The following is a 24,584-nucleotide window of genomic DNA, read 5'->3' as shown; positions in this document are numbered from 1 at the left end:
TGGTTCCCTATAGGCCCGTTTACACTACACCTAAAAACCGAGCCATGCCGAGACCGGTCCGAGCTTGGTCCAGTTAACTGAGATAAATGCAGCCGTTTACACAAACAGGAGTTATCTCGGTTATGGTTCCTTGGTTGCTCCTCGCCTCCTAGTGGCGATCTGCGTTACTACCGCTCTCTGGGATTGAAGGCGGGACCGAGCAAATCAAAATGGCGGCACCCGTCACATTCAGGATGTTATTGTTAGACAGATTTGGCTTTTGGGACGTGGATAAGACAAATTAACGTCTAATAAGGATTTACAGACGCGGGAAACAACAACAGACGCTGAGGTTCATAAGCAGAATCATCTCTGGAAACCGTGTGGCACGGTAAACAAGCTAGTATTATTATGAATGTCTGAAATTTGTCTGAATGGAGCGTGAATCGGGACGTGCAGCCAGACACGCCGGGAAACCCGCTGACAGTCAGCTGACTGTAAGGGGATGACGCGGTCTACTCATGCGCTCCTCGTTCTCAGGGAACCGGGATAAAAAAAACCAGTCCGAGACCTACTGATGAACTGGTCTGCAGTTAGCGCGGTCCGGTTATTGTTAGCGCGGTCTGGTTCAGTCTACTGACCATTTACACACAAGAGTTATCTCGGTTACCGAGCTCGGACTGGTCTCGGCTCGGTTAAAAAAGTGTAGTGTAAACGGGCCTTATATCCTGTACCAAGCACATTCCTTCTCCCAGTGCTTTCCACATACCTGCCCGCTAAGATACCAAACCAGCCCCCGCCAAACCTTAAACTGGTTCCTACTGTTTCCTGTCATTGCCCACATGACTCTTCAAACTTTATTTTTTTTTTTACTCAGGTCATACAATTTGACTTAGGGCTGTGTCGGCAAGCTGGTGTCAATTGTTTTATTAGCACTTTATTAAATACATACGTAGGTCCTTGTAAATCTAAATAGAAAAATTAATAAATAAAGATTCCAAATTACAGTAATCGTAAATGCACTGTAATAATCATCAGCTCTACACCCTCAGCAGGATCCTGGAGGGGGCATGGGAGTTTCCCCAACTAGTCTACATGTGCTTTGTGGATCTGGAGAAGGCATTCGACCGTGTCCCCCGAGGGATCCTGTGGGGGGTACTCCGGGAGTATGGAGTACCGGACCCTTTATTAAGGGCTGTCAGGTCTCTGTACGACCGGTGTCAGAGTCTGGTTCGCATTGCTGGCAGTAAGTCGGACTCGTTTCCGGTGAGAGTTGGACTCCGCCAAGGTTGCCCCTGTCACCGATTCTGTTCATAACTTTTATGGACAGAATTTCTTGGTGCAGCCAAGGTGTTGAGGGGATCCATTTTGGTGGCCTTAGGATTGCGTCTCTACTATTCGCGGCTGACGTGGTCCTATTGGCTTCATCAGGGCGTGATCTACAGCTCCCTCCCTCCTTACCTCCCTGGTAAGGTCTATTCCGGGGATCTGGAAAGGAGGGTCCGTCGGATAGTCGAATCTCTGATTCAGGAAGAGCAGTGTGTTTTTCGTTCTGGCCGTGGAACACTGGATCAGCTCTACACCCTCAGCAGGATCCTGGAGGGGGCATGTGAGTTTGCCCAACCAGTCTACATGTGCTTTGTGGATCTGGAGAAGGCATTCGACCGTGTCCCTCGGGGGATCCTGTGGGGGGTACTCCGAGAGTATGGAGTACAGGGCCCTTTAATAAGGGCTGTCAGGTCTCTGTACGACCGGTTTGCGAGCTTGGTCCGCAATGCTGCCAGTAAGTTAGACTTGTTTCCGGTGAGAGTTGGACTCTGCCAAAGTTGCCCTTTGTCACCAATTCTGTTCATAACTTTTATGGACAGAATTTCTAGGCGCAGCCAAGATGTTGAGGGGATCCGTTTTGGTGGCCTTAGGATTGCGTCTCTGCTATTCGCGGACGACGTGGTTCTATTGGCTTCATCAGGGCGTGATCTACAGCTCTCACTGAAGCGGTTCACAGCCGAGTGCAAAGCGGCCGGGATGAAAATCAGTGCCTCCAAATCCGAGACCGGAAAAGGGTAGAGTGCCTCCTCCGGGTTGGGGAGGATGTGCTGCCCCTAGTGGAGGAGTTCAAGTATCTTGGGGTCTTGTTCACGAATGAGGGGAAGATGGAGCGGGAGATCGACAGGCGGATTGGTGCAGCGTCTGCTGTGTAGCGGGCGCTGTACCGGTCCGTTGTGGTGAAGAGAGAGCTGAGCCAAAAGGCCAAGCTCTCGATTTACCGGTCGATCTACGTTCCTACCCTCATCTATGGTCACGAGCTTTGGGTCGTGACCGAAAGAACGAGATCCCGGATACAAGCGGCTGAAATTAGTTTTCTCCGTAGTGTGTCTGGGCTCTCCCTTAGAGATAGGGTGAGGAGCTCAGTCATCCGGGGAGGACTCAGAGTAGAGCCGCTGCTCCTCCACGTCGAGAGGAGCCAGTTGAGGTGGCTCGGGCATCTGGTCAGGATGCCTCCTGGACGCCTCCCTGGTGAGGTGTTCCGGGCACGTCCCACCGGGAGGAGGCCCAGGGGAAGACCCAGGACACGCTGGAGGGACTATGTCTCTCTGCTGGCCTGGGAACGCCTTGGGATTCCTCCTGAGGAGCTGGCCCAAGTGGCTGGGGAGAGGGACGTCTGGGCCTCCCTACTAAAGCTGCTACCCCCGCGACCTGACCCGGATAAGCGGATGACAACGGACGGACGGACGGACGGATTAACTTACAATTTTAAGTTCAGTTGCTGCCTTAAAAACACAAGTTATCTCAACTTTAAGAAAAGCTTTCATTCAACTAAGGAAGGTAACTTTGAAAAGTTTCCCAGTTGATAATAATTTATTGTTTCTACTTGATACTCTGAGTTGAAATAACTATATTACATTACACATTCACGAAAACTCAGATTCTATTGTTAAGTGAACTTTTAACAACATATCCTTTTAACTCAAATAATTCAGTTAATTAATTTACCAATTTTTCAATTAATGATCAATTGCCTTCTCTGTTTGAGAAAACTTGCTTTCTCTTTTCAAAGGAACATGCAATTACATATTGTCTTAAATCACTTTATGTTAAAATAACTCACAATTCAAAACAAAATGCCTTTTCAAGTTACATTAACTCATGTTTTTAAGGCAGCAATTGAACTTAAAATTACAAATTAAATAGACTAACATTTTTAGATATTATCCCTTATGTTAATAATGGCAAGTTCACCAAATTCCCAAAAGACAACACTGAATGCACTTAGAACTCAGACGTTTTTAAACATTTATTTTCACAAATTGTGGCAACAAAGCTCATTAAATAAGAGATCAGTCTAACCACAAAAACAGTTGTGGTGAAAAGTAGCCACAATAAGCTCTGAAGTACAACAATGAAAGGTTTTAAGTTTTGAATCGGTTCATTTAAGAGCATTTAACATTAAAGATTTATTGGGGGAGGGATCTGCTAGAGCAGAGTACAGTTGAGATCACATTTATTACAAAAATGGTTTATAAACAGCTCTTTAAACACAGAGGCGCATGAAACTTTGCATAAACTCAGTAAACACAAGATCAAACAAGTCTGCCTAAAGCAAATAACAGTTGAGACCATCACTTCTAAACTGGCGTAACAAAGCGAATATGGCTAGTATCTGCTTAAAATCCAGAATTGAAGTAAAAAAAAAAAAAAGTGTCCTATTTTACAGAATTTTGACTGTGATAGAAAATTCACAAAATTCCAATTTTCATACCCTACTCAACTGAAAAGAACATTTTCTGAGGGTAGTTATTGTCTGAATTTTCAAATCTTCTGCCTACCTTAAATTTCCCTGCATTTTAACATCACTGTAGTCTTTGACCAGTAAGGACCATCATTTTTCATAAATCAGTCAAATACTAGGTGTGACGTTTCATCACAGAACAATAGTTCAGCACAATACTGAAAGTTATTGTGCATGAAAAAAGAACAGCGAACAACATTCTTACAGGCCTTTCCAACTTGGCAGATGTTACAGTTTATACCTCAGGATTCTGTTTCTCAAGCCGTGTACTCGAGCCGAGGCCTGGTCTGGTTTTATCTTCATCACCACTCTCTGAATAAACTCAAAGGAGTACTTCATGGCTTCTGGATAATTGAGATTGATACAGTAGATGACACCCATAAGCATGGCAAAGCTCTGTGCCACATCCTTAACATTGTGAAGCACAATGGTCTCCTCCACCACAACTGCTACATCGAAGACCTCATGTGGATTGGCACCCTGTTTCCCACCATCACAGCCTGTCAGAAGGCTAGTCTGCATCCCTTTCATGGCTTCATCCAGAGTCTCAACATGAGCCTTAATGGAAATAAATAAATAAATTAGAAATTTTTTATGTTTTAAAAATGTCGTTGAGTGACTGCTTCTTCCCACACTTTGTTGCCGTTTTGTACATCTCCAGGAGTCTTGGGATCAGGCCATCAAGTCCGTCAAGAAAGGATACCAGAAGGTCTGCGGTAACGATCCTCTTAAATTCTGCCCTAATCTGAGGAAATATATAGAAAACGAAAACAGATTTCTCAATAGGACAGTTAACACTGTCTAACAGGATATAATATCTCTTGGAATGAATACATCATGTAATCACCTGTTACTCTTGAAACAGAGCTGGGCATCGGGACATTAGCTCTGTGATGTGTGGTTCGTCTCCAATGATCTCTTTTCTACGCTTGGAAAATGTAGCAACCATTAGATCCTCTAGCAGCTGATGATCAGGGTCTTTCTTCTGCATTTCAGTCTCCATTATCTTGCACTTCTCCTCCATTCTTTTAGTATTTTGTCCTTCAGGTGGATCAGGACAGTAGTTTACCTCACCCTTCTTGGACTTTTTGACACATTTTCCTCTTGAACCTCCTGTTTTTCTTTTATGATAACTTCAGGGCATCCTGCTGATCTTAACTTTTGCCGATAGTTTCCAAGCTTAAATTTAAGGCTGTGAAACCATGAGTACCATCCTTTCTCAGAGCCTGGTTCGCGCAGACACGGATGCTTCTCCACCAGCGCTTTGGCTACATTTTCATAGTGCTCTCTCTCAGGATAAGCACTAATCTTTGACATTGTCTGTACTAGCTCAAAGTACATTTTCTATTTCTTACCAGTGGCTCTACTAGGAAGCCAAAACGTCGCACTGATAGCACAAAAGCACCAGCTGGCAATAGAAAAACCACGACATGCTAAGCAGTTGACACAAACGATGCTCACAACAGAGACCGATGTGCGCAGACCTACCAGTGAACTGGTGCAATTTAAAAATGTAACTAGTCGAAGCTTTTATGTTATCACCAGCTCATGACTGCAGCCAAAAAAATAATAACTAGTTTACTACTGTGCCATAAAACCTGTTCTAGTGGACTAGTAATAGCTAAAAGCATGTTCCACTGGTTGACTAGTAACACTACTTCTGGCCTACGTGTCAGATATTACAACCTGAAATATGCACTAGTTCACTACTGAAGCCATTTTAGGCCTAAAAGTTGTAATGGTCTTCATTATTAACATTGACACACATTTAAAGTGGATATTTGCTTGGAAAATGTTGGATTAAATAATTACACTGAGAAATACATTAAAGTATTTTAGTTTTGCAGTTTTTGGCTCTTGGCAGTTTCTACAGATGGTTCTGATGAAAACCTGAGAAAGATTTACCTTTAAATGTGGCAGTTGTGATGACTTACCTCTGTGATCCAATCCCAATACTGTGTTTAACGAGTTTAGCACTAAATATTAGATCTGTTATCAGTTGTGTTTTGGCTTTAATGCAGACCAGCAGTATTAGTAACATGATGTAAATTCCTTAATTTTACTTATCATGCATAAAATAATTTAAACAATCACTGGTTTAAAACAATCTTTAAAATACAAAGCATGACACAAACACATCTCTGGCCAAAATAATTGTTATGATTTATGCAAAAAGAATAACCAGCATCACTGGAGGAATTTAACATCGGTGGCTTAAAATAAAAAAAGAAATAAAATCTGTCATCTCTAAATTGCATTCCAAATATGTTTCTATTTCGTATGCGCATACTCAGTAATCAGTCGGTATTTATTGCTGAAAGCCAGCTGGTAGCTGCCTACAGGGACAACCAACCTCAAAGCTTGAGACATCCTTTCCTGCTTGATTAAAACTTTAGAGTGTTGCTGATGGTTCATTACTGTGTGACAAATGATTGCAATAAGGATGGAATGACTTGTTAAATGTAATAAAATACTGATCATTGAAAGATGCTGTAATGATTCATGCAGGAGTAAAAAGTGTGGCAATGAGCCCTGATCTACTCAAAATGTAAATGCATGTTGGGCAGAGAAGCAGGATGGCTTCTCTGTAACAGCTCATACAGTTTCTCAGGATCCCAGGACTAATACACCACAATCTGACAACCTCAATAAAATACACTAAAATCAACCAGGACAGCAGTGAGAGCATCAGTCCAGGGAAGGAGACACTCTGCCATCAGGTGTAGTAAATAACGCTTTTTAGTGTTACTACTGGATGGGTGTGACTTTAAAAGCTTTAACTAGCTAACTGATGTGCCTTTCAGAGTTATTTTTGACTCAAAGTAAACTTGTGGGCACAATTTGTGACAACTAGCTCACATGTTGGGAAGTTCATGCAATCGAACACTGTAGCACTTCCACATTTGTCAACTAGTGTGTCAAAAAGTTTACTAGTTGGGACTTTTTTGGCTGCTAGTGCAGCATTTTGGGTATATAGTAGGACTTTTGCTTGGCAATAAAGCATTACTAGTAATAGTATACTTTCAACTATACCTTGAACCTGTTTAAGTCAATGTAGATAACTTGTGTAGTACAATGTTCAGATGTTTAAAAGACATTGTAGTTGAGTTCAAGGATTATGGACAAATACACAAATGGCTTGCCATATATCACGTGCACTAGGCCGTCCTTTCAGAACAACTTCACTGCGATTTAACTTTCAAGAGGCCTGACACGCAGTTTCATGTGGCCCTCACGAATTATTGAGAAATGAATAAACAAATATTACCACACCATTATCATTATTTTTATTATTATTATTATTATTATTAGTAGTAGTAGTAGTAGTAGTAGTAATAGTAGTAGTAGTAGTAGTAGTAGTAGTGGTATACATTTTCAAATGTAAAAACAAAACTTTTGTCCGGAATTAGAACTTCTTTTAGAGTCTTAAAGAGTTTTAAAGTTTTCAGCAAAAAAAGTGAAAATTTGTTTAATATTCAGCGAGTTATAGTTGATTCAAATTCATTCTGCGCCTCCTATTACACTGAGCAGAGCTGTTGACCTCCCGAAGATGGCGCCCACAAATCTCGTTAGCGCCCATAGGCGAAAGCAGCCGATATGGGGTCTACTCTTTATATCATGTCTGTGGGTGCACCTGCAGGCCCAGCCAATGCACCTGAAACAAAAACCCAGCGTGATTGGGTTAAACAACCCCTTCCAGCCAACATTCAGCTTCAAATGCCAGCTTTTCAAATTGGCATAAAGCCACTGAAAAATTTAACGAACATGAAAGATCAGAGTTGCACAATACAAGTCAATACAAGTTGGCTGCTTTGGATGACGTCTCCATTAGACCCTTGGTTGCGTGCACTCAAGTGTATATGACAAAAAAGTAGTGAATCTCAATCTATTTATTTATTGTGTTTTAATTAGGCCTATAGGCTCATAGGTCTTAATAAATTTCACAGCACCCCCTTGTTCAAAATTGCTTCCAGCGGCCCTGTCTCCCGGCGATCGTAAAAGGGACCACGCTTTAGTTTTGGCTGAACAAAGCGTCCCAACAGCCTAGAGAGAGACTTTGGGGATCCCCCCCCCCTTTTCCTTGCTGCTTGATGGATCTGCGCTCACCGAAGCACCCCAGGACGCCCACGGATTTGAAGCTGGGACACCCATGAGACAACACAAGTAACGGGGCTTTTATTTTTATTTCTCTTTTCACCCGTAAGGTGATTTAGGTGTGCCTGGGCAAAAGTAGGAATTTAGTTTAATTCTTGTTCACTCCAAGACGCAGTTTGTTTTAACTGTTGAACATTTTCTGTTGTATGTGCATGCTTTTGTAAGTGATTTTGGCTGTGCTGGTTTTTGCTTTATAAGTGACTCTGCCGCGGGTCGATTTTTTCCATCTTCTTCAATTCCTTTCTCCGTTCCTCTCTTTCCCTGTTCTCTTATCAGTTAAATCTATTTGTTAAACCTCAGTTCGCGGTCTTTCTTTAAACCCCTCAGCAAGGCCGCTCCCTCTCTGAGTGAGGTACCACCCCACATAACCGTAAGCGTGGTTACGTTATTAAGACCTCCCCTTACGTATCACGCAAGGTGATGCATAAGGGTCACGTGTCGTCATAGTTACTATCTTGGAAGGGTGTAGCATAGCTAAACTGTAGCTAGCTAAGCTGAACTAGCTTGTTGCAGTGTTGTAGTCAAGTCACTATGCCTCGAGTCCGAGTCCAGGTTCCAGTCTCCAGTGTTCAAGTCCGAGTCAAGTCCAAGTCATTAAAAAAAAAATCTGAGTCAAGTCCGAGTCGAGTCACTATTGATCCAAGTCAAGTCCTTATTGATCAAGTCGAATATGCTATAAGGCTATAACACTGTAATATTATGAATCTACCATACTATGCACATACTGTAGACATCAGCAGGCACTAGTAAAATTCTATTAATGGGCAAACTCTCTACTGTAGGTGGCGGCATTAGCTAGCCAACCATCATAGCAGTTAACGTTAACTTAACGTAGCATGTCACTTACTTTTCTGGATGCAGTCTTGACAGACAGATGTCGATTGAAATTTGAGATAGTCCCCAATGTCTCCTCAATTGTTCTGTTACATATGGAGCATTTTGCACTCCATTTTCTGCCAATGCAGGTGAAATCCTTAAACGTGAAACGGACAATCTTCGGGGCACTCATCTCTCCTCCAGGCATGCCGCAGTGAAAATTAACGTTCGTTGTAGGAACATGCCGTGACGTGTGATGTATGACATGAAGCAGTAATATTCCATTGCACTAATAATTTAGATATTAAAATCATACACCAAATAATATTCTAATGACATATTAAAATTATAGCCTAATGATATAAAAAAAGTCGAGTCTTTTTCTTAATTTCCGAGTCAGAATGATCTGAATGTAGGAGTCCGAGTCCAAGTTCGAGTCATCAGTGCTCAAGTCCAAGTCAAGTCACGAGTCTCTAAATTTAGCTAATGACTCGGATTCGAGTTCGAGTCTCGGACTCGAGTACTACAACACTGGCTTGGAAAACATTAAAGCGTCCAGTGGGATTCTCAAAGCTGTTTTGTCTGTCAATGCTGCTATGTTAAATGCCGACGTCTTGAATTTGATGTTTAAACCATTGAGTGAACTAAGATTGGCTACTTCTTATTTTATTCCATTTTTGACCTTTATTTTTTACATATATTTTGCATGTTTAGTTTAGTAGCGCGTAGGGTTCCCACGGTTGTTGTATCAGAGAATTACTGCAACAGGGAATTGCCTTTGGTTCAATAAAAGCAACAACTTGTGGAATAGTAATTGTTTGTGTTCATTTCAATTCACAGTTGCATGGTCTTTCAGAAAATAGGGTTACCACTTTCCGTGTTAACATCTGACAATAAAACAGAGACACAATCATTGGACGGTGATATGGAGTAAGGGTTTAAACTCTAATTGCAGTTATATTGTGGTTCTCATAGCTTGCTGGATAAATCTAATCGGTCAGAAGGTGATCGGATAATCTTGTTCCGGCATAAATGAGTTCATAACAGCTAATTAATAAATGCATTAGCGGTATTTAGTCATTACAAGTTTAGAGCCTTATAATCACCACCATCTGAGTATTTTTTTTGTTATAGCTACTATTTGAGTTAGAATAACCTATTATTATAACCCCAAATTAAAATTAATGATAATCATATTCAAACATTTTCGGGCATAACAGGATTTAAGCGTAAAGCATGCTGATGAACAGTTGATTTTGTTTATATTAATCCAGACGTGCTGCAGATGGATGGTAGTCAGACCCTGATGAAGTTGCTCATTATGGAATGTCGTGAGGATAGTAAACGGTGATCATACACTGTGCATGCCTCAAACTCAACGTCGTACCAAAAGTTATTAAGTCCACATATCACACAATATGTCATGGAGTAGAATTAGAAGATTGCTAAAAATCACATAGTGTATACCAGATGTTAGCTACATTTGTCTACAGCCCGTTGGAAAGCTCTGTGTCTGCATATTGTGGCTCTGACCCAAACCATTAAAGGGACAGGTTTATTTCTTGCAAATGTCAGTGGTGAAGTCCTCAGGAAATCCAAAATAATTGTTGATGATCGCAGCTGTGTAGAACGGCTCCTATTGACTTTGCATGGAAAGCGGGGAGAAATGCTGTCGCCGCTTCCGCCTTTCCACGTCACAGGATGTGATGTCAGACGGCCCAAATATGGGCAGTAAGGGCGGCCTCCATACACAGGGATCCAGACGATAATTTATGTTTTTATTTTCTTATTGATTAAAGATAGGTTCATTAAATAACCACAAACGTATTAGCTTTAGTTATTGCTAATGGTCCCCAGATTTTTCCTTGTTGACCGGACTTCCCCTTTAAAGAGCACAATTTAGCAGGAAGACAATGTAACAGCTGAATATTTCATTTCTAAAAACAGGAATAACACAGGATGCACTGTTGTTGATCACTAAAACTGCTCTTGACTTTATTTCCCACAAAACCAGGATTCACTTGAAATGGGTTATTTACAGGGATGCATCAAGAACAAGCAGTTTGGCAAAGGATGATCAGATAAAATGAATATACAACAAAGGCATGACAATGACAAGCAATTCTAACCATACAGACAGCTTCTATGCCATGGTCACTACAATGGAGTAGAGTGGAATGCAACATAAGTGCATGCTTCATTACGTGGACCCTTTTCTCTAAGGTCTGACAGCCAAGGTGCTTTTGTGAGCATTTCAACCTACATCACTTCTAAAGGACAGCTGTAGATCAGCTTTCAGTCAATACAGTAACAAAACAGTAAAGAATTCAAGGTTATTTAAAGAGATTTCAGGAAAAAAGAGAACAGATGCAGGATAGTAACATTCAGTATAAAGGAATTGAATAGATAATAAATAATAACTGATGAGAACATTGTTAAAAAAAAACGCTGAAACATACAGATTGTAACAAAAAACGAAGAGCAAGGAAGTGAAGGACTGCTGGACAGTCGGTGCATCAAACACAACAGGAGCGTGATGTTTTCCAGACGAGTCAGGCTTCAATCGCTGCACCCATTTAATGCAACATTTTACACAACACCAAAACTAACTGAAAGGTGTTCTCCTGCATCCTTGTCAGACAGTCGACTGATTACATTTTACATTAGTACGCGCAGATATTAGCGGAGAATGTAGCTAGTTCTTCTTAGATCGTTGCTCTTTAGCTGGCAGGGTGAGATGAGGTTAAGCTCAGGCCTGGGCAGCAAACAAAATCCAACATTTCTCATTTGGTACAAACTGAGCAGAAAGCAGAACTGCCCCGGCGTCGGCTCTTCTTCTCCGCCTCAGTGAACCAACTCCAGCTGGCTGCTGGAGAAAGGCAGCACGCCGCTGACGTAGTAGGCGATGCCGAGGGAGAGGAGGGCGATGACCACCAGCAGCAGGAAGACCCTCCAAAAGCCCAGGTCCTCCACAAACTCCTGCCAGGTGGTGCGGAAGCTGGACAGGACACCCTCGCTGCTCTGCAGGTTGGGGTTGAGCAACGAGTGACTCTCCATCGCACTGAGACACACAGAGAGATTCAAGAGTGGGTCATCAACACATGCACTTCCTGTCAGTTCACTGTCTCTGAGGGTCAACATTGGGCTTTTATTGATTAGTTTGAGCCATTGTTGTTATTTCTGAGTAAAATCATTACACAGCAAAATTCAAAGATTACATCAAGACACGGTGACGTAAGTTTGAATATATTGAAACTGACCCAAATATACACATAGAACCACTAATTATTGGTTTCTGTAGCCACCAACAAGTTTGTGGCATAATACTGTTGGGAGGTTTGACCACTCTTCTTGGCAGGACTGCCAGAACAAAAAATAAAACTGAGCTGTTTGGTCACAGTGATAGAAATGTTTGGAAGAATCAAAATACGGGTGGTGGCAGCATCAAGCCGAGGGTCCATTTAATGGAATAGGTGTATTGAACAAAGTTGGGGAGTATTGAAGGGGGAGGACTAACTTCAGGTTCCTCACTTTGACCTCAGATAAGCAGCTGGATGGTTAAAATAATGTAACGTTCTACCAGGAAACAGATCCCAAACGCACACCCAACCGAGCTTTGAAATGGATAAATCAGGCTAACAATAGGAACAAGGAACAACCTAACGCTAAGAGATGGAAACTACACGGCTCATGCCACAGCTGCCACTTGTTGTGCTCCCGGTTGCACACAGAGGCATTCCAAGTCGTCGGATGTACGTTTCTTTCGTTTACCGAAGGATGAAGAAAGAGGAAAGAAATAATCTAATGAAATAATTTCAATGAAAAGGATGCAGGCACACAATCCCAATCGACTGTGGGAGCCATCATACCATGACAGAATTTGCAGTCTACACTTCATCTCCGGTAAATACAACTTAATTCTGCTCTAGTCATTGTTCTACTTAAATAATTGTCTAAATAAAAAAATAGGATATATACTTAAGACGTAAACGTTTGTTTCGTAATAATATACGTACATGTACAATGTATGCAAACCCTCTGGCATGAGTCTGTGAAAAGGATTAATAAGACAAAAACACCAAAATAATCCTTTGTGAACAATGTTATTTTTAACCTACCGGTGGCGGGTCTTTCTCTGCTGAGGCGCTGTCTGTGTCCGACTCCGCTTTCGTATGTTACACAAACATGTCTGAACATGTCCCGATATGAAATAGTTGTAGCCGCCAAGTGATTTCATGCTTACATGCTCTCTCGTCTGTACTGCCTGGTGTGTTTATAAGGTAGCTGTATATGTCGCCGTACGGAAACTTGGCCAGCATTTCACAGACTCGCTCCGCCCCTTCAGGCTTTTGCTTTATGGATCTGGCAATCTGATACCATCAACCATCAACTTACTCTTATAACGATCTTGTGATACGTTATCTAAAAGAACAAAAATACGTCGAGAACTCGTCAGTTTCTTTGTTTTCGTCCGCCATCGTGTTCGCCTTTTGCCTACAAAAAACGGGATCAAAACAATAACAATGAACTGGTCTATAAGCATTGCTGCCTCATAACTCGCCTTTGTAGAATTTTCGTTTGATTCACAGCCTCTTTGTGAAAATACTCTGCTGTGCTGTCAAAGCGGTTTCCAGTTGCTTCAGTTGTTCGGTGCGTTCATTCACGGTTAATTTGCCGTAGTTAACATGTTTCGTCTGGTAGTGCCTCTTGATATTAAATTCTTTGAAAACAGCCACAGTCTCTTGGCAAATTAGGCAGACACAGTTGTTTCGATTCTCAGTGAAAAAGTACTCAGATTTCCACTTGTCCTTGAAACGGCGGCCCTCATTGTCAACTTTATTCTTTTTCGTACTAGTTGCCATTTTCGTAATGGGTTCAAAATATTCTTTATGCTCGAGAGCGAATATGCTGTTAGCTCATTGGTCACAGAGGAGGACGGGGGATAGGAAGTTTACCAACAATTTTTTTTACCCTTACAGTAATACAGTAACTAGCGGAATAAGTCCTGCCACTTAGGGCAAATGACCGGGCCCTTTAATAAAGCGGTTGGTGACCCAGAATGCACTTGGAAAAAATATTGTGGTGTTAACTGGTGTGTGTGTGCATCTGCAGAGGAGACGGGACTGTCAGTTTGAGCAGATGTGGATGGATCAGTTCCTATAGATTAGGCATATCCGTATCTCTGAAGAACTCATTGCCACACAACCCTCCTGTTGCAGTAAAGTCAATGCGGGAAAATTTCAGTCAAGTAACAAAACAAACCAGCGCAGCTGCCTCTATTACTCCTTGTTTAGCTGTAAAGACAATGGAGGCTAATGTGGCTGATTACACAGGTTATGGTGCAGCCTGATTTACACTGAATATTAGAGCAGAAAAAAGTAGGAACCAGTAACCATCAACCCTGCTGCTGCGGTTAATCACTGAAGAAATGATTAGGCTAAATGAGCAGAAAGACAGAAATTGGACACGGCTGCTGTTGAATAACCAGATCTTTAGTTTCACTGTAAAATCAATTTGGTCAGAGCCAGATCCATGTTGGTTTTTCTGTATAAAATGACAGCTGTCCCTCTTTAATAAAAAGTATCTGTATCATCAGGTAACTGACAGGTAAGTTACCGGGTCAGTGGGAAATCCCCCACCCCCCCCCCCCCCCCCCCCCCCCCCAAGGTCTCATTTAAAATACCATTTCATTCTGACTGAGCTTAATCTGATCATAATATTCTCATTGGCGTGTTTACATGTGGTGTTTTATTCTGACTATGATGTCTACATAAAGCTAATGAGCCTAGATTTTCTATTTGAGCTCTGGAAAAGTAAACCTCCAAGGGATTATCACCAGAAGACGACATGATAATCCCCGCTAACTCTCTGGAGTTTTACACAACCATGTCGTTAGTGTTCCCACTTTATATCACCAAATATTTCCATCCATGCTGGACCAAAATAGTTCAGAAACTTGTTACATGTTATAACAACAAATAAAGAAATTCTGTCTGCGCCACCAGTTGAGCCTAAAGGCACCCAGCTGGTTTTCCGGTGCACTCCTTGCATGCTCACCTCTCACTGTCGGCCATCTGCATGGTCTCCAGCTTGGAGTGGGCTCCTCTGTTGAAGCCTTTCACTTCCTGCTCCTCCAGACCCTCCAGAAGGCGAATGGCGTCCTTGTTGACGCCCCGTCTTTTTGCCAGAACCAGAGGAGTTGACCCATTGTGGTTACTGTAATGCAGAGCAACAATGAGCACTAATACTACTACGACTAATAACAATGATGGAACTGTGAAACAAGGAGAAACTAAAAAAGGATCCTCTTAGCATCAGGCACACACTTTACAATCTGGACCGTCCTCACCCAGAAAAAACGTGGCCTTTGTCATTTAATCTTAGTTTTATCAGTCTGTACTGTCATCTCACAAATTAAGGTCAGCAGTAATAGAGGATTAATTTTAACTGAGAAAATTAACTGAAGGTAAATAAACAGAAGCAATAAGAAAAATAAGTCATCTTTGTTGTATTTTGCAGCTGGATAAGAAAACAGTAATTTCTGTGATTAACAGGCGTCTCATCCTGACCGCAGGTTTCCTGCCTCTAGCTCAGCCTGATGTTGATTTTAGCAGGATTTTTTTTTTTTGGCACACTCCCTAAACACTTAAACGCTTCCAGGCTCACAAAGTGACACAAAAGGTTTCCACTAAAGGACCCGTCGACTCACAAGCCACTGATTATTTACATAAAACATCAGCAGCACATCTATGCACTCAGTAAACTGTAACTAAATCTACCCACAGATACACGTTAAATGCACCGTTTCTGTTTGTGCAGTCTTTGGATCTGAAAACAATAAGACACACTTAGCCAGCGTGTTGATAGTGTAAAAATCCTGTATGGGTGTGTGTGGCTGCTTGTTTCATTCATTATAAACCACTCTAGTCAGACTTGTGTTAACCAGTTCCTATTGTGTTATTGTTATTTTAAACCTCCAACCAATGAGGTGCAATGACATAATCTCCTTCAGTGGAGGGTTTGAAAAGTTACCACAAGTATAGGTGATGATGTCGAGGCTGTAGAAAGGGGGTAGTTGAAAAGACACATGTGCTAAAAGGGTGAAACAATTTGGTTATTGCCCTGTCATCTTTACATAATGCTTTCCCAGTTCTTTGGGAGATATTTGAAGACGAACTGAGCTGTTTTTGTTTCAGATTGCAGAGGGATAACAGAACAGGGCAGGTATGGATAGCAGCCGGTAACAGAGCTAAACATAAAAATAGCTCATGTAACTGTGTTTAGGGTTAGTCTGATCTTCACTAATTGCTTACGGCTGGATTTGTGGAATTTTGTTGTTATTTTTCCCAACCAAATGTCACAGCGCACCAAGTAAATAAACACACTTGTAAAATAGAGTAATTTTGGTATGTCATAAAATACAGCATCCAAATGTTAAACATTCTGCACTTTAAAAATAGAAAAAGATGTTCCGATGTATCCATGTGTTTTTCCCCTGCCATTCACTATATGCACGCGCGAAAGCAACAACAAAAAAACGCGTGTTAACGTCAAATAAACATGCAAGCATATCGAGTTAGTTTTTTTTTTGTTGTTGTTGTTTTTTTGGAATGTTGGCGAGGCGACTGCCACGCCAACATAGCGCTGCAGGAAACCCTGAGTTTGCAAATACGGTGCAGGGTTCTCACCAGCGCATTTCAACAAAATGGACCATTAAAAAGTTGTCAAAGTTACGCTGAAATTAGACCAGTACGCACATTTTTTATAAGCGTACCGGTCAGCACGACTCAGAACAGTGCAACACGGATGATTGAGAGCGACAAAGAAAAGTCAGTAAAGCTCTTGAACGTGCATCAGCGCAGCTATAAACCACCCGAACCACATTAGCTAGCGCTAGCTTTTATTAGCCTGGCGAACAGCCTGTCACTACCCGATCAGTACCGGTAGCACGATCCGTACCATCAGCTCATTTGCGCCTGCGCGAACAGAATAACTTCCGGTGGGAAATATTTCGTTTTTCTTACTTTTTTATTCTTTTGTATTTTTTCGAGGCAGGGGTTTTCTTTTTGGATATCTTTGTATTTGCGGCAATAATACATATTCTGAAAAATAAACAACAGAAATAAATAAAAAAATACATTGTTTTTTGTTTTTTTTAATAGCAAAAATGTTTCCCAGTTGTAGTTAGGGAAATAAAAATATATAAACTATTTCTTAAAGTACATAAACCCCCAGCTATAAACACATATAGGAGTACAGAAACGTATTTGATTTTGAATTTTTTTTTAAGTTTGAAGTTTTTTTTTTAATCATTTATTTGATTTGAATATGTATGTATTTTGTGCTTAATAAATGTATTTTAATAAGGTATGCCTTCGCTTTGTGTGTGTTCTTTGTTCTATTCACTGTTCGTTTTTGTAAAAAAAACCAAAAAAAAAAACAATACAGCTACTATAATCACGAGGTCTTCTCTAGTTTATTATGTGTACACCAGAGGGCGCTAAATTCTCAATCGATAATTTTAACTTTCTAATAAAATAAATGTTTAGAACAAGAATGTTTGTATAACGAAATTCACCGTATAGTTAAGGATTAAATATTATTTTCCAGTCCTGTTTGAACAAGCAATGAAACTAACAGAGTGCATTCAGACAATACAGATAAACGTTACGCAATGATAACTTCCCGGACTGGATGATGGAGCATATCCGATGATGACGTCAAGCAATACAATGGAGAGAATGTAAAACGTATCAATTTCTTTCAGAAAAGTCTTCAATATTTTATTTACGGTATAGTTTAGCATTTTTTAATAATTTAAGTATAGAAATAAGTATTTTCAATACCGTAATTACATTATGTTTTTGGCGACCCGGAAGTTATTCTGTTTGCGCTTGCGCAAATGAGCTGATGGTATGGATCGTGCTACCGGTACGGATCGGGTAGTGACCACTGAGCTATAAAATACACTGGAGTGCTAATCACCGTCTGTTTGAACGAGTCGCTTTGAAGCCACCAGCCGCCATATTGGTACTCCCTATTTCCCCCCAGTAACTAGGGAATATGTGCGTTACAGCATCGAATAACGATGATGTTTTCATGTTAAGGGGGGGCTTAAGACTTTTAAAATGTCAAATGTCATATACTTTTATGTTATGCTCTAAAAATATCAAGTACTGAGAAAGTCGTGCTGAAATATTTTGCATTTTATTCATTTAAATATATATGTTTAACATTTATAAATATATAAATAACAATATACAAAAACATATATTTACATATGTGTATACATATATATATATATATACATATATACATATACACATACTTATATATACATATATATATATATTTAATATGAATAACATGTAAAATATTTCAGCACCTAATTTCCTAGTAGTTGATAGTGTTAGTACATCCACTGACTGTAGAATTACCTGTGAAACGTTTTCACACAGCCAGAAAACTGCTTGTTGTTGCAAGCAAATCCTATGGGATTCTGTGAGAGTAGGGAGTAGCAAGATGGCGGCCAGTGACTTCAGTTTTTCGCCAAAATCAGCACTCCAGTGTATTATATAGCTCAGTGGACACAGCCCCCTTCAAGCTGTGCTACGCATGCTCCGCTAATGGGGAACACATCCAGGGAAGGGAACACATGCAACTGTCGCTTGAGGGTTGGGTAGTCTTCTGGCAATCAGAGGGTTGTGGGTTTCATTCCAGCGTCCCCTTGCCAGATGTCGGTGTGTCCCTGGGCAAGGCACTTAACCCCCCCAAATTGCCAACCGAGCTGCGTCTCGGTGTATAAATGTGTGTGCGTTAGTGAGAGCGACTGGGTGAATGTGGCTCTAGTGTACAGCGCTTTGGGTGGTCAGCATGACTGGAAAAGCGCCATATAAGTTCAGTCCATTTACCATTTATCATTTACGCGGGCTGGAGAAGGCATTCGACCGTGTCCCCCGGGGGATCCTGTGGGGGGTACTCCGGGAGTATGGAGTACCGGACCCTTTAATAAGGGCTGTCAGGTCTCTGTACGACCGGTGTCAGAGTCTGGTCCGCATTGCCGGCAGTAAGTCGGACTCGTTTCCGGTGAGAGTTGGACTCCGCCAAGGCTGCCCTTTGTCACCGATTCTGTTCATAACTTTTATGGACAGAATTTCTAGGCGCAGCCAAGGTGTTGAGGGGATCTGTTTTGGTGGCCTTAGGATTTCGTCTCCGCTATTCGCGGATGACGTGGTCCTATTGGCTTTATCAGGGCATGATCTACAGCTCTCACTGGAGCGGTTCGCAGCCGAGTGCGAAGCGGCCGGGATGAAAATCAGTGCCTCCAAATCCGAGACCATGGTCTTGAACCGGAAAAGGGTAGAGTGCCTTCTCCGGGTTGGGGAGGATGTCCTGCCCCTAGTGGAGGAGTTCAAGTATCTTGGGGTCTTGTTCACGAATGAGGGGAAGATGGAGCGGGAGATCGACAGGCGGATTGGTGCAGCGTCTGCTGTGAAGCGGGCGCTGTACCGATCCGTTGTGGTGAAGAGAGAGCTGAGCCAAAAGGCGAAGCTCTCGATTTACCGGTCGATCTACGTTCCTACCCTCATCTATCGTCACGAGCTTTGGGTCGTGACCGAAAGAACGAGATCCCGGATACAAGCGGCTGAAATTAGTTTTCTCCGTAGTGTGTCTGGGCTCTCCCTTAGAGATAGGGTGAGGAGCTCAGTCATCCGGGGAGGACTCAGAGTAGAGCCGCTGCTCCTCCACGTCGAGAGGAGCCAGTTGAGGTGGCTCGGGCATCTGGTCAGGATGCCTCCTGGACGCCTCCCTGGTGAGGTGTTCGGGGGACGTCCCACCGGGAGGAGGCCCAGGGGAAGACCCAGGACACGCTGGAGGGACTATGTCTCCCGGCTGGCCTGGGAACGCCTTGGGATTCCTCCTGAGGAGCTGGCCCAAGTGGCTGGGGAGAGGGACGTCTGGGCCTCCCTACTGAAGCTGCTACCCCCGCGACCCGACCCCGGATAAGCGGAAGACAACGGACATTTACGCGGGCATCCCCACCAGCCAGCCACTGTTACGCTGAAAAAACACAACAACATCTTGACGAGAACCCTGCAGTGGGAAATGTTTCAAGCTGCCTTTGGAGAGAAAAGGGCAAACTTATTAAATGAGAGGATAGGCAGCGTTAATAAAAACATTCTCACCAGATGTCGATCTTTAACCCGTTGGACACCAGGAACTGTATAGTGTCCACGTGGCCGCACAGATGCAGCGCCGTATTCCCTTGGTAGTCTGTCGCCAGCAGATCGGCGCCGAACTTGTGCAGGAGGCGGCATATTTCCACGTTGCCGCGGGCGGCAGCTAGGTGGAGGCCGGTGCGGCCGCGGTTGTCCCGGATGTTGGGGTCGCAGCCCGTCTCCAGGAGCCTCTTGGGGAACGGCAGGTCTCCGTCGATGCAGGCCTGCAGCAGCGGCACGCTGGTCTGCGACGAGTCATTGATGAAGACATAGGACATGTCCGAGTGGGTGTCAGAAAATTCCAGCGTACCTGCGGTCGCGGCGCAGAAACATAAAGGGCGTTACGGCAAGTGCAGCTGCACAATACACTTTACTGATTTATAGGTAAAAAAGAGACACATGATACCTGGAGGATCACTTAAGATGACTGAGATAGGCTCCAAAATAGAAAAGATTTTAAACGACTTAGACGATTTAAGTTCACAGTGGAATGTTTTCTTTTTTTTTTTTTTTAATCGATCTTTGGTTATATGAATTGTTCTTTAGTAGGAATTAATATGAGAATAAATTCATCATTGGAGAATCAATCTTTTTTAAACACAGCCCTAATCAAACACAGGTCCTTCGGACGGAGGGGCCTGGATCGGTTAGAGTTTTTACAGACTGTCAGCTCCCACAGAAGATGATTTCTTTAACCTCCTTTTTGTGAATCCATAATGTATTGACTTAATTTCAGGATTGAAGGACCATTTTACCCAGTACACCAAAAAGTGTTTCTGAACAGGATCTAGCTTTGAAATGGTAGGATTTCACTGGAAACCAGGATTCCATGACGACATATTTTTATTTCGTGTGAACTCGGCTCGCCTAAGTCAACTGCAGCTGCAATAATCATTCCTGAGAGAAAAACTGACCTGCAAAAAAATAAAATAAAAAATAAAAACTTGGCTGCCTGCTTGAGAACTGCAATAATGGCCTTTCCATACATGCAGGACTTTTTTTTTTTAAAGCAACGAAAGATGAATTGCTCAGACAGACACTGTCAACTTTGCAAATAATTTTACAACTGAATATCTGAAGATCATTTCATCATAAAGAATTGCTGTTCATGCTCATAATCATTTGTTAAAAATGTAAATAACTACATTATTTCTAATTTGTCGATATTGAGGATTTCTGTAATGAAAAGTGTTCATAATCCCTTGACTAATTGATTCTGAACCTGCTCATGAGGCACCACGCTACCGTTCAAAGCCACTGCTCACTGCCCACCACCACAAATAAATTCTCAACCTACGGGTAACGCTGCACTGTTATAGGTTACATACTTACCCTGACTTGAAAACCCTAGAAACCTTTTCTAGTCTGCATCTATCCCATTTAAAAAGTGGAAATAACTTTGTTGCCTCCAGTTCACGAACATGTAATACCCGTCATCCCTAAACGTATAAACACAGTGGTGTGAAAAAAACTTTCCCCCCCCCTGCTCTTTATTTTTTTGCAGGTTTGTCACACTTAAGTGTTTCAGCACATCAAATTTAAATATCGGAGAACACAAGTAAACACTAAATGCAGTTTTAAATGAAGGTTTTATTATCAAGGGAATAATCCAGACCTACACGGCCCTTAGTGAAAACGTCCCCCCCAGTGAAACATAACTGTGGTTCATCACACCTGGCCACAGCCAGGCCTGATTACTGCCACACCTGTTCCCAGTCAACTAATCACTTCAGTAGGACCTGCCTGACGAGGTGAAGTACAACAAGAGGTCCTCAGAGAAGCCAGACGTCCTGCCGAGATCCAAAGGAAGTCAGGAAGAAATGAAAAAGAAAGTAATTGAGACCCATCGGTCTGAAAAGGGCTCCAACGCCATTTCTGAAGCTTTGGGACTCCAGCGAATCACAGCGAGAGCTGCTATCCACAAAGGGTGAAAACATGAAACAGTGGGAAACCTTCCCAGGAGCGGCCGGCCCGACCAAAACGACCCCAAGAGCGCAGCGACGACTCATCCAAGAGACCCCACAACAACATCCATAGCACTGCAGGCCTCACATGCCTCAGTTAAGGTCAGAGGTAATGCTTCCACCATAGGGCTGGACGATATAGAAAAAAAAAGCATATTGATAAAATGGAAATATTGATCGATATCAATCATTATCAACAAATTCCAAACATTTTTAAGTGCAGTACTGGCCATTTTATGCTGTTGCTTAATGGCCTATTTTTAAATAAAGAACTCTGAATTCAAACACAACTCTATATTCAACCAACATTTTACCAAAACTAGGTCTTAAAAATAGAAAAAAATAACTCTTTGAAGCTTGGTGGAGGAGCTTTCCTGGGTCTGCGTTTGTGATTGGTTGTAATGGCTTAATATTAAACCACATGATAGGCTACAAAGCAAAAAGGAAAACGGTTCTTCTATTGAAGTTTGTATTGAACCTTCTTTTTTTCTATTGAACCACACGTCTATCGATCGATATGTATTGTTATTCAATTATCGTTCAGCCCTATTCCACCGTAAGAAAAAAGAGAGACAGGACAAATATGGGCTGCATAGTAGAGGTCCAAGAAGAGAACCCCAGCTGAGCAAAAAGAACATTGAGGCTCGTTTCAATTTTTGGATGATCTGGATGATCCCAGAGACTTTTTGGGGAAAATATTCTGTGGACCCACGACACTAAAGTTGAACTTTTCCGAAGGAGTGTCCTGTTACATATGGCAAAAAAGTAACACCGCATTTAAAAAAACAGAACATCATAGCAACAGTAAGACATGGTGGTGGTCGTGTGATGATCTGGGGCTGCTCTGCTGCTGCAGGACCAAGAAGACTTGCTGTAATAAATGGAGCCATGAATGCTGCTGTCTACCAAAACATCCTGAAGGAGAAAGTCTGGCCATCTGTCTGGGACCTCAGGCTAAAACTAAATTGGGTTCTGCAGCAGGACCATGATCTAAAACACACCAGCAAGTCCCCCTCTAAATGCCTGAAGAAAACAAATCAAGACTTTGGGGTGGCCTAGTCAAAGTCCTGATGGCATGATCTTAGAAAGGCCGTTCATGCTGGAAATCCTCCGATGTGGTTAAATTACAACAATTCTGCAAAGACAAGTGGGGCCAACATTCCTCCACAGCGCTGGAAAAGACTCATGGGAAATAATCCCAAATGCTCGACTGCAGTTGTTGCTGCTGAGGTCCAACCTGCTATCAGGTTTAGGGGGCAATCACTTTTATCACACAGAGACAAGTACGTTCTGAGTTTTTTCTCCCTTAATAATAAAAACTGCATCTTGTGTTTGTGTTCTCTTTGACTAATATTTTAATGGGATGTTCTGCAACACAAGTGTGGCAAACATGCAAAAAAAAAATATATATATATATAGGGGGCAAATACTTTTTCACACCACCGTATAATTTGCGGTTACTCGTGCTGCATTTGTACCACACAACAATGGTGTGGTAATAGTGTGGCTGTCAGCGGAAAAGGAACAGTTGCCATTTAAATTACATAACAACTCTGTCTAACAACAACTGTGGTGAGTATGTAAATCTAGAGATTATTCATGCTTGTGAGGGATTTTCTTATGAACTCATGCAAAATTATTGGTCAGTTACCTGCATGAAGGGATTGAAACCCAGATGATATATATATATATATATATATATATATATATATATATATATATATATATATATATATATATATATATATATAGATAGATAGATAGATAGATAGATTATTTGGGGACTGAATGCACAGTTTATTGTGCTTGTTTAAGCCATCTCCAATATACGGATTATATTTCTAGATTTCATGTTGTTCTGGAATGCCATAAATATGACACAAACGCAGTTTGATAAGTGCAACACTGTGTCATTGCAATATTTTTGCTCAGAGTGCAGTTAGCCTAGCCGTGTGAAGCTAACTGTTTAGCAAAAAAGACTAACAAGGCCTGAATAAACTTAACTTTGGCATTATCGTTACTTCTGTCATAGTTTTTGTTCTTGTAATGTTTCGCACCGATGCCCCAAAGTGACCATAAGTGGAGGAGGCCAGCCAGCTGCTGAAAACATCTAGCTAGCGGAGCTCCAAGATGGCCTAACGATTCTATCAAATAAACAGTAAAACGCCACTTTCTACGTTTACAGACACAGACCTGAAACAATGCAGATTTAGACTCGTTGCTGGCTGCCAGCCCAGCCACTCACCTGTTAATAGGTTTCCAGATTAGTAGGAAAAACTTTACGCCGCTTCTCCTCAAGCTAATGCTGCAGAACTGTTGTTATGCTGTTGTTATGCTCGCTGCTGCTAAGCTCAGCCGGATGTTGACGGCCAAATGTCGCCATCTACCGTCCCGGAGAGCGACCTCCTGTAAAACTGCGCGTTCATACAACGAGGTATGATAATAATTTATTTATAATTTATATTAATTTTCCCCCCAAAATTTTAATATTGTTGAATAATTATTTTCCCCAAAATCATATCTGGGTATGTAAGGTAGCCATCTTTTTTCTTTTTCTTTCTAGTCCGATGTAAATTGGTTTTGGGGGGTGGGCTTTGTAAGCTTATTGCTTCTGCCAACACACCCTTTTCAGACTGTTTTAATGTATGTTACATGGACATA

At 41.9% G+C, this 24,584-nt stretch overlaps 1 protein-coding gene across 1 annotated transcript; it reads right to left on the bottom strand.

Moving 5' to 3' along the window:
* Window positions 1–10,707: 10,707 nt before the first annotated feature.
* ankrd46b (ankyrin repeat domain 46b) lies at window positions 10,708–24,306 on the bottom strand. The gene is made up of 4 exons (XM_036146296.1): window positions 24,169–24,306; window positions 19,927–20,269; window positions 14,798–14,956; window positions 10,708–11,801 (listed from the first exon to the last, which is right to left on the bottom strand). Exons 2-4 carry the CDS (start codon window positions 20,235–20,237, stop codon window positions 11,585–11,587), a joined length of 687 nt encoding a protein of 228 aa, XP_036002189.1. The 5' UTR covers window positions 20,238–20,269; window positions 24,169–24,306; the 3' UTR covers window positions 10,708–11,584.
* Between the last annotated feature and the right edge of the window lie 278 nt (window positions 24,307–24,584).

This window comes from Fundulus heteroclitus, chromosome 14 (genome assembly GCF_011125445.2).
Source record: "Fundulus heteroclitus isolate FHET01 chromosome 14, MU-UCD_Fhet_4.1, whole genome shotgun sequence".
Classification (NCBI taxonomy): Eukaryota; Metazoa; Chordata; class Actinopteri; order Cyprinodontiformes; family Fundulidae; genus Fundulus; species Fundulus heteroclitus.
The sequence above is the reverse complement of the archived record's forward strand: the minus strand, read 5'-3'. Positions and strand labels throughout refer to the sequence as shown.

What these genes read in the sequence shown, in the direction of transcription:
- ankrd46b (XM_036146296.1), bottom strand. Translation starts at nt 20,237, where the DNA reads ATGTCCTATGTCTTCATCAATGACTCGTCGCAGACCAGCGTGCCGCTG. An exon ending in GGGTTAAAGATCGACATCTG is followed by an intron (nt 14,957 to 19,926) that starts GTGAGAATGTTT and finishes TCTGCATTACAG; the next exon opens with TAACCACAATGGGTCAACTC. An exon ending in CAGATGGCCGACAGTGAGAG is followed by an intron (nt 11,802 to 14,797) that starts GTGAGCATGCAA and finishes TGTGTGTCTCAG; the next exon opens with TGCGATGGAGAGTCACTCGT.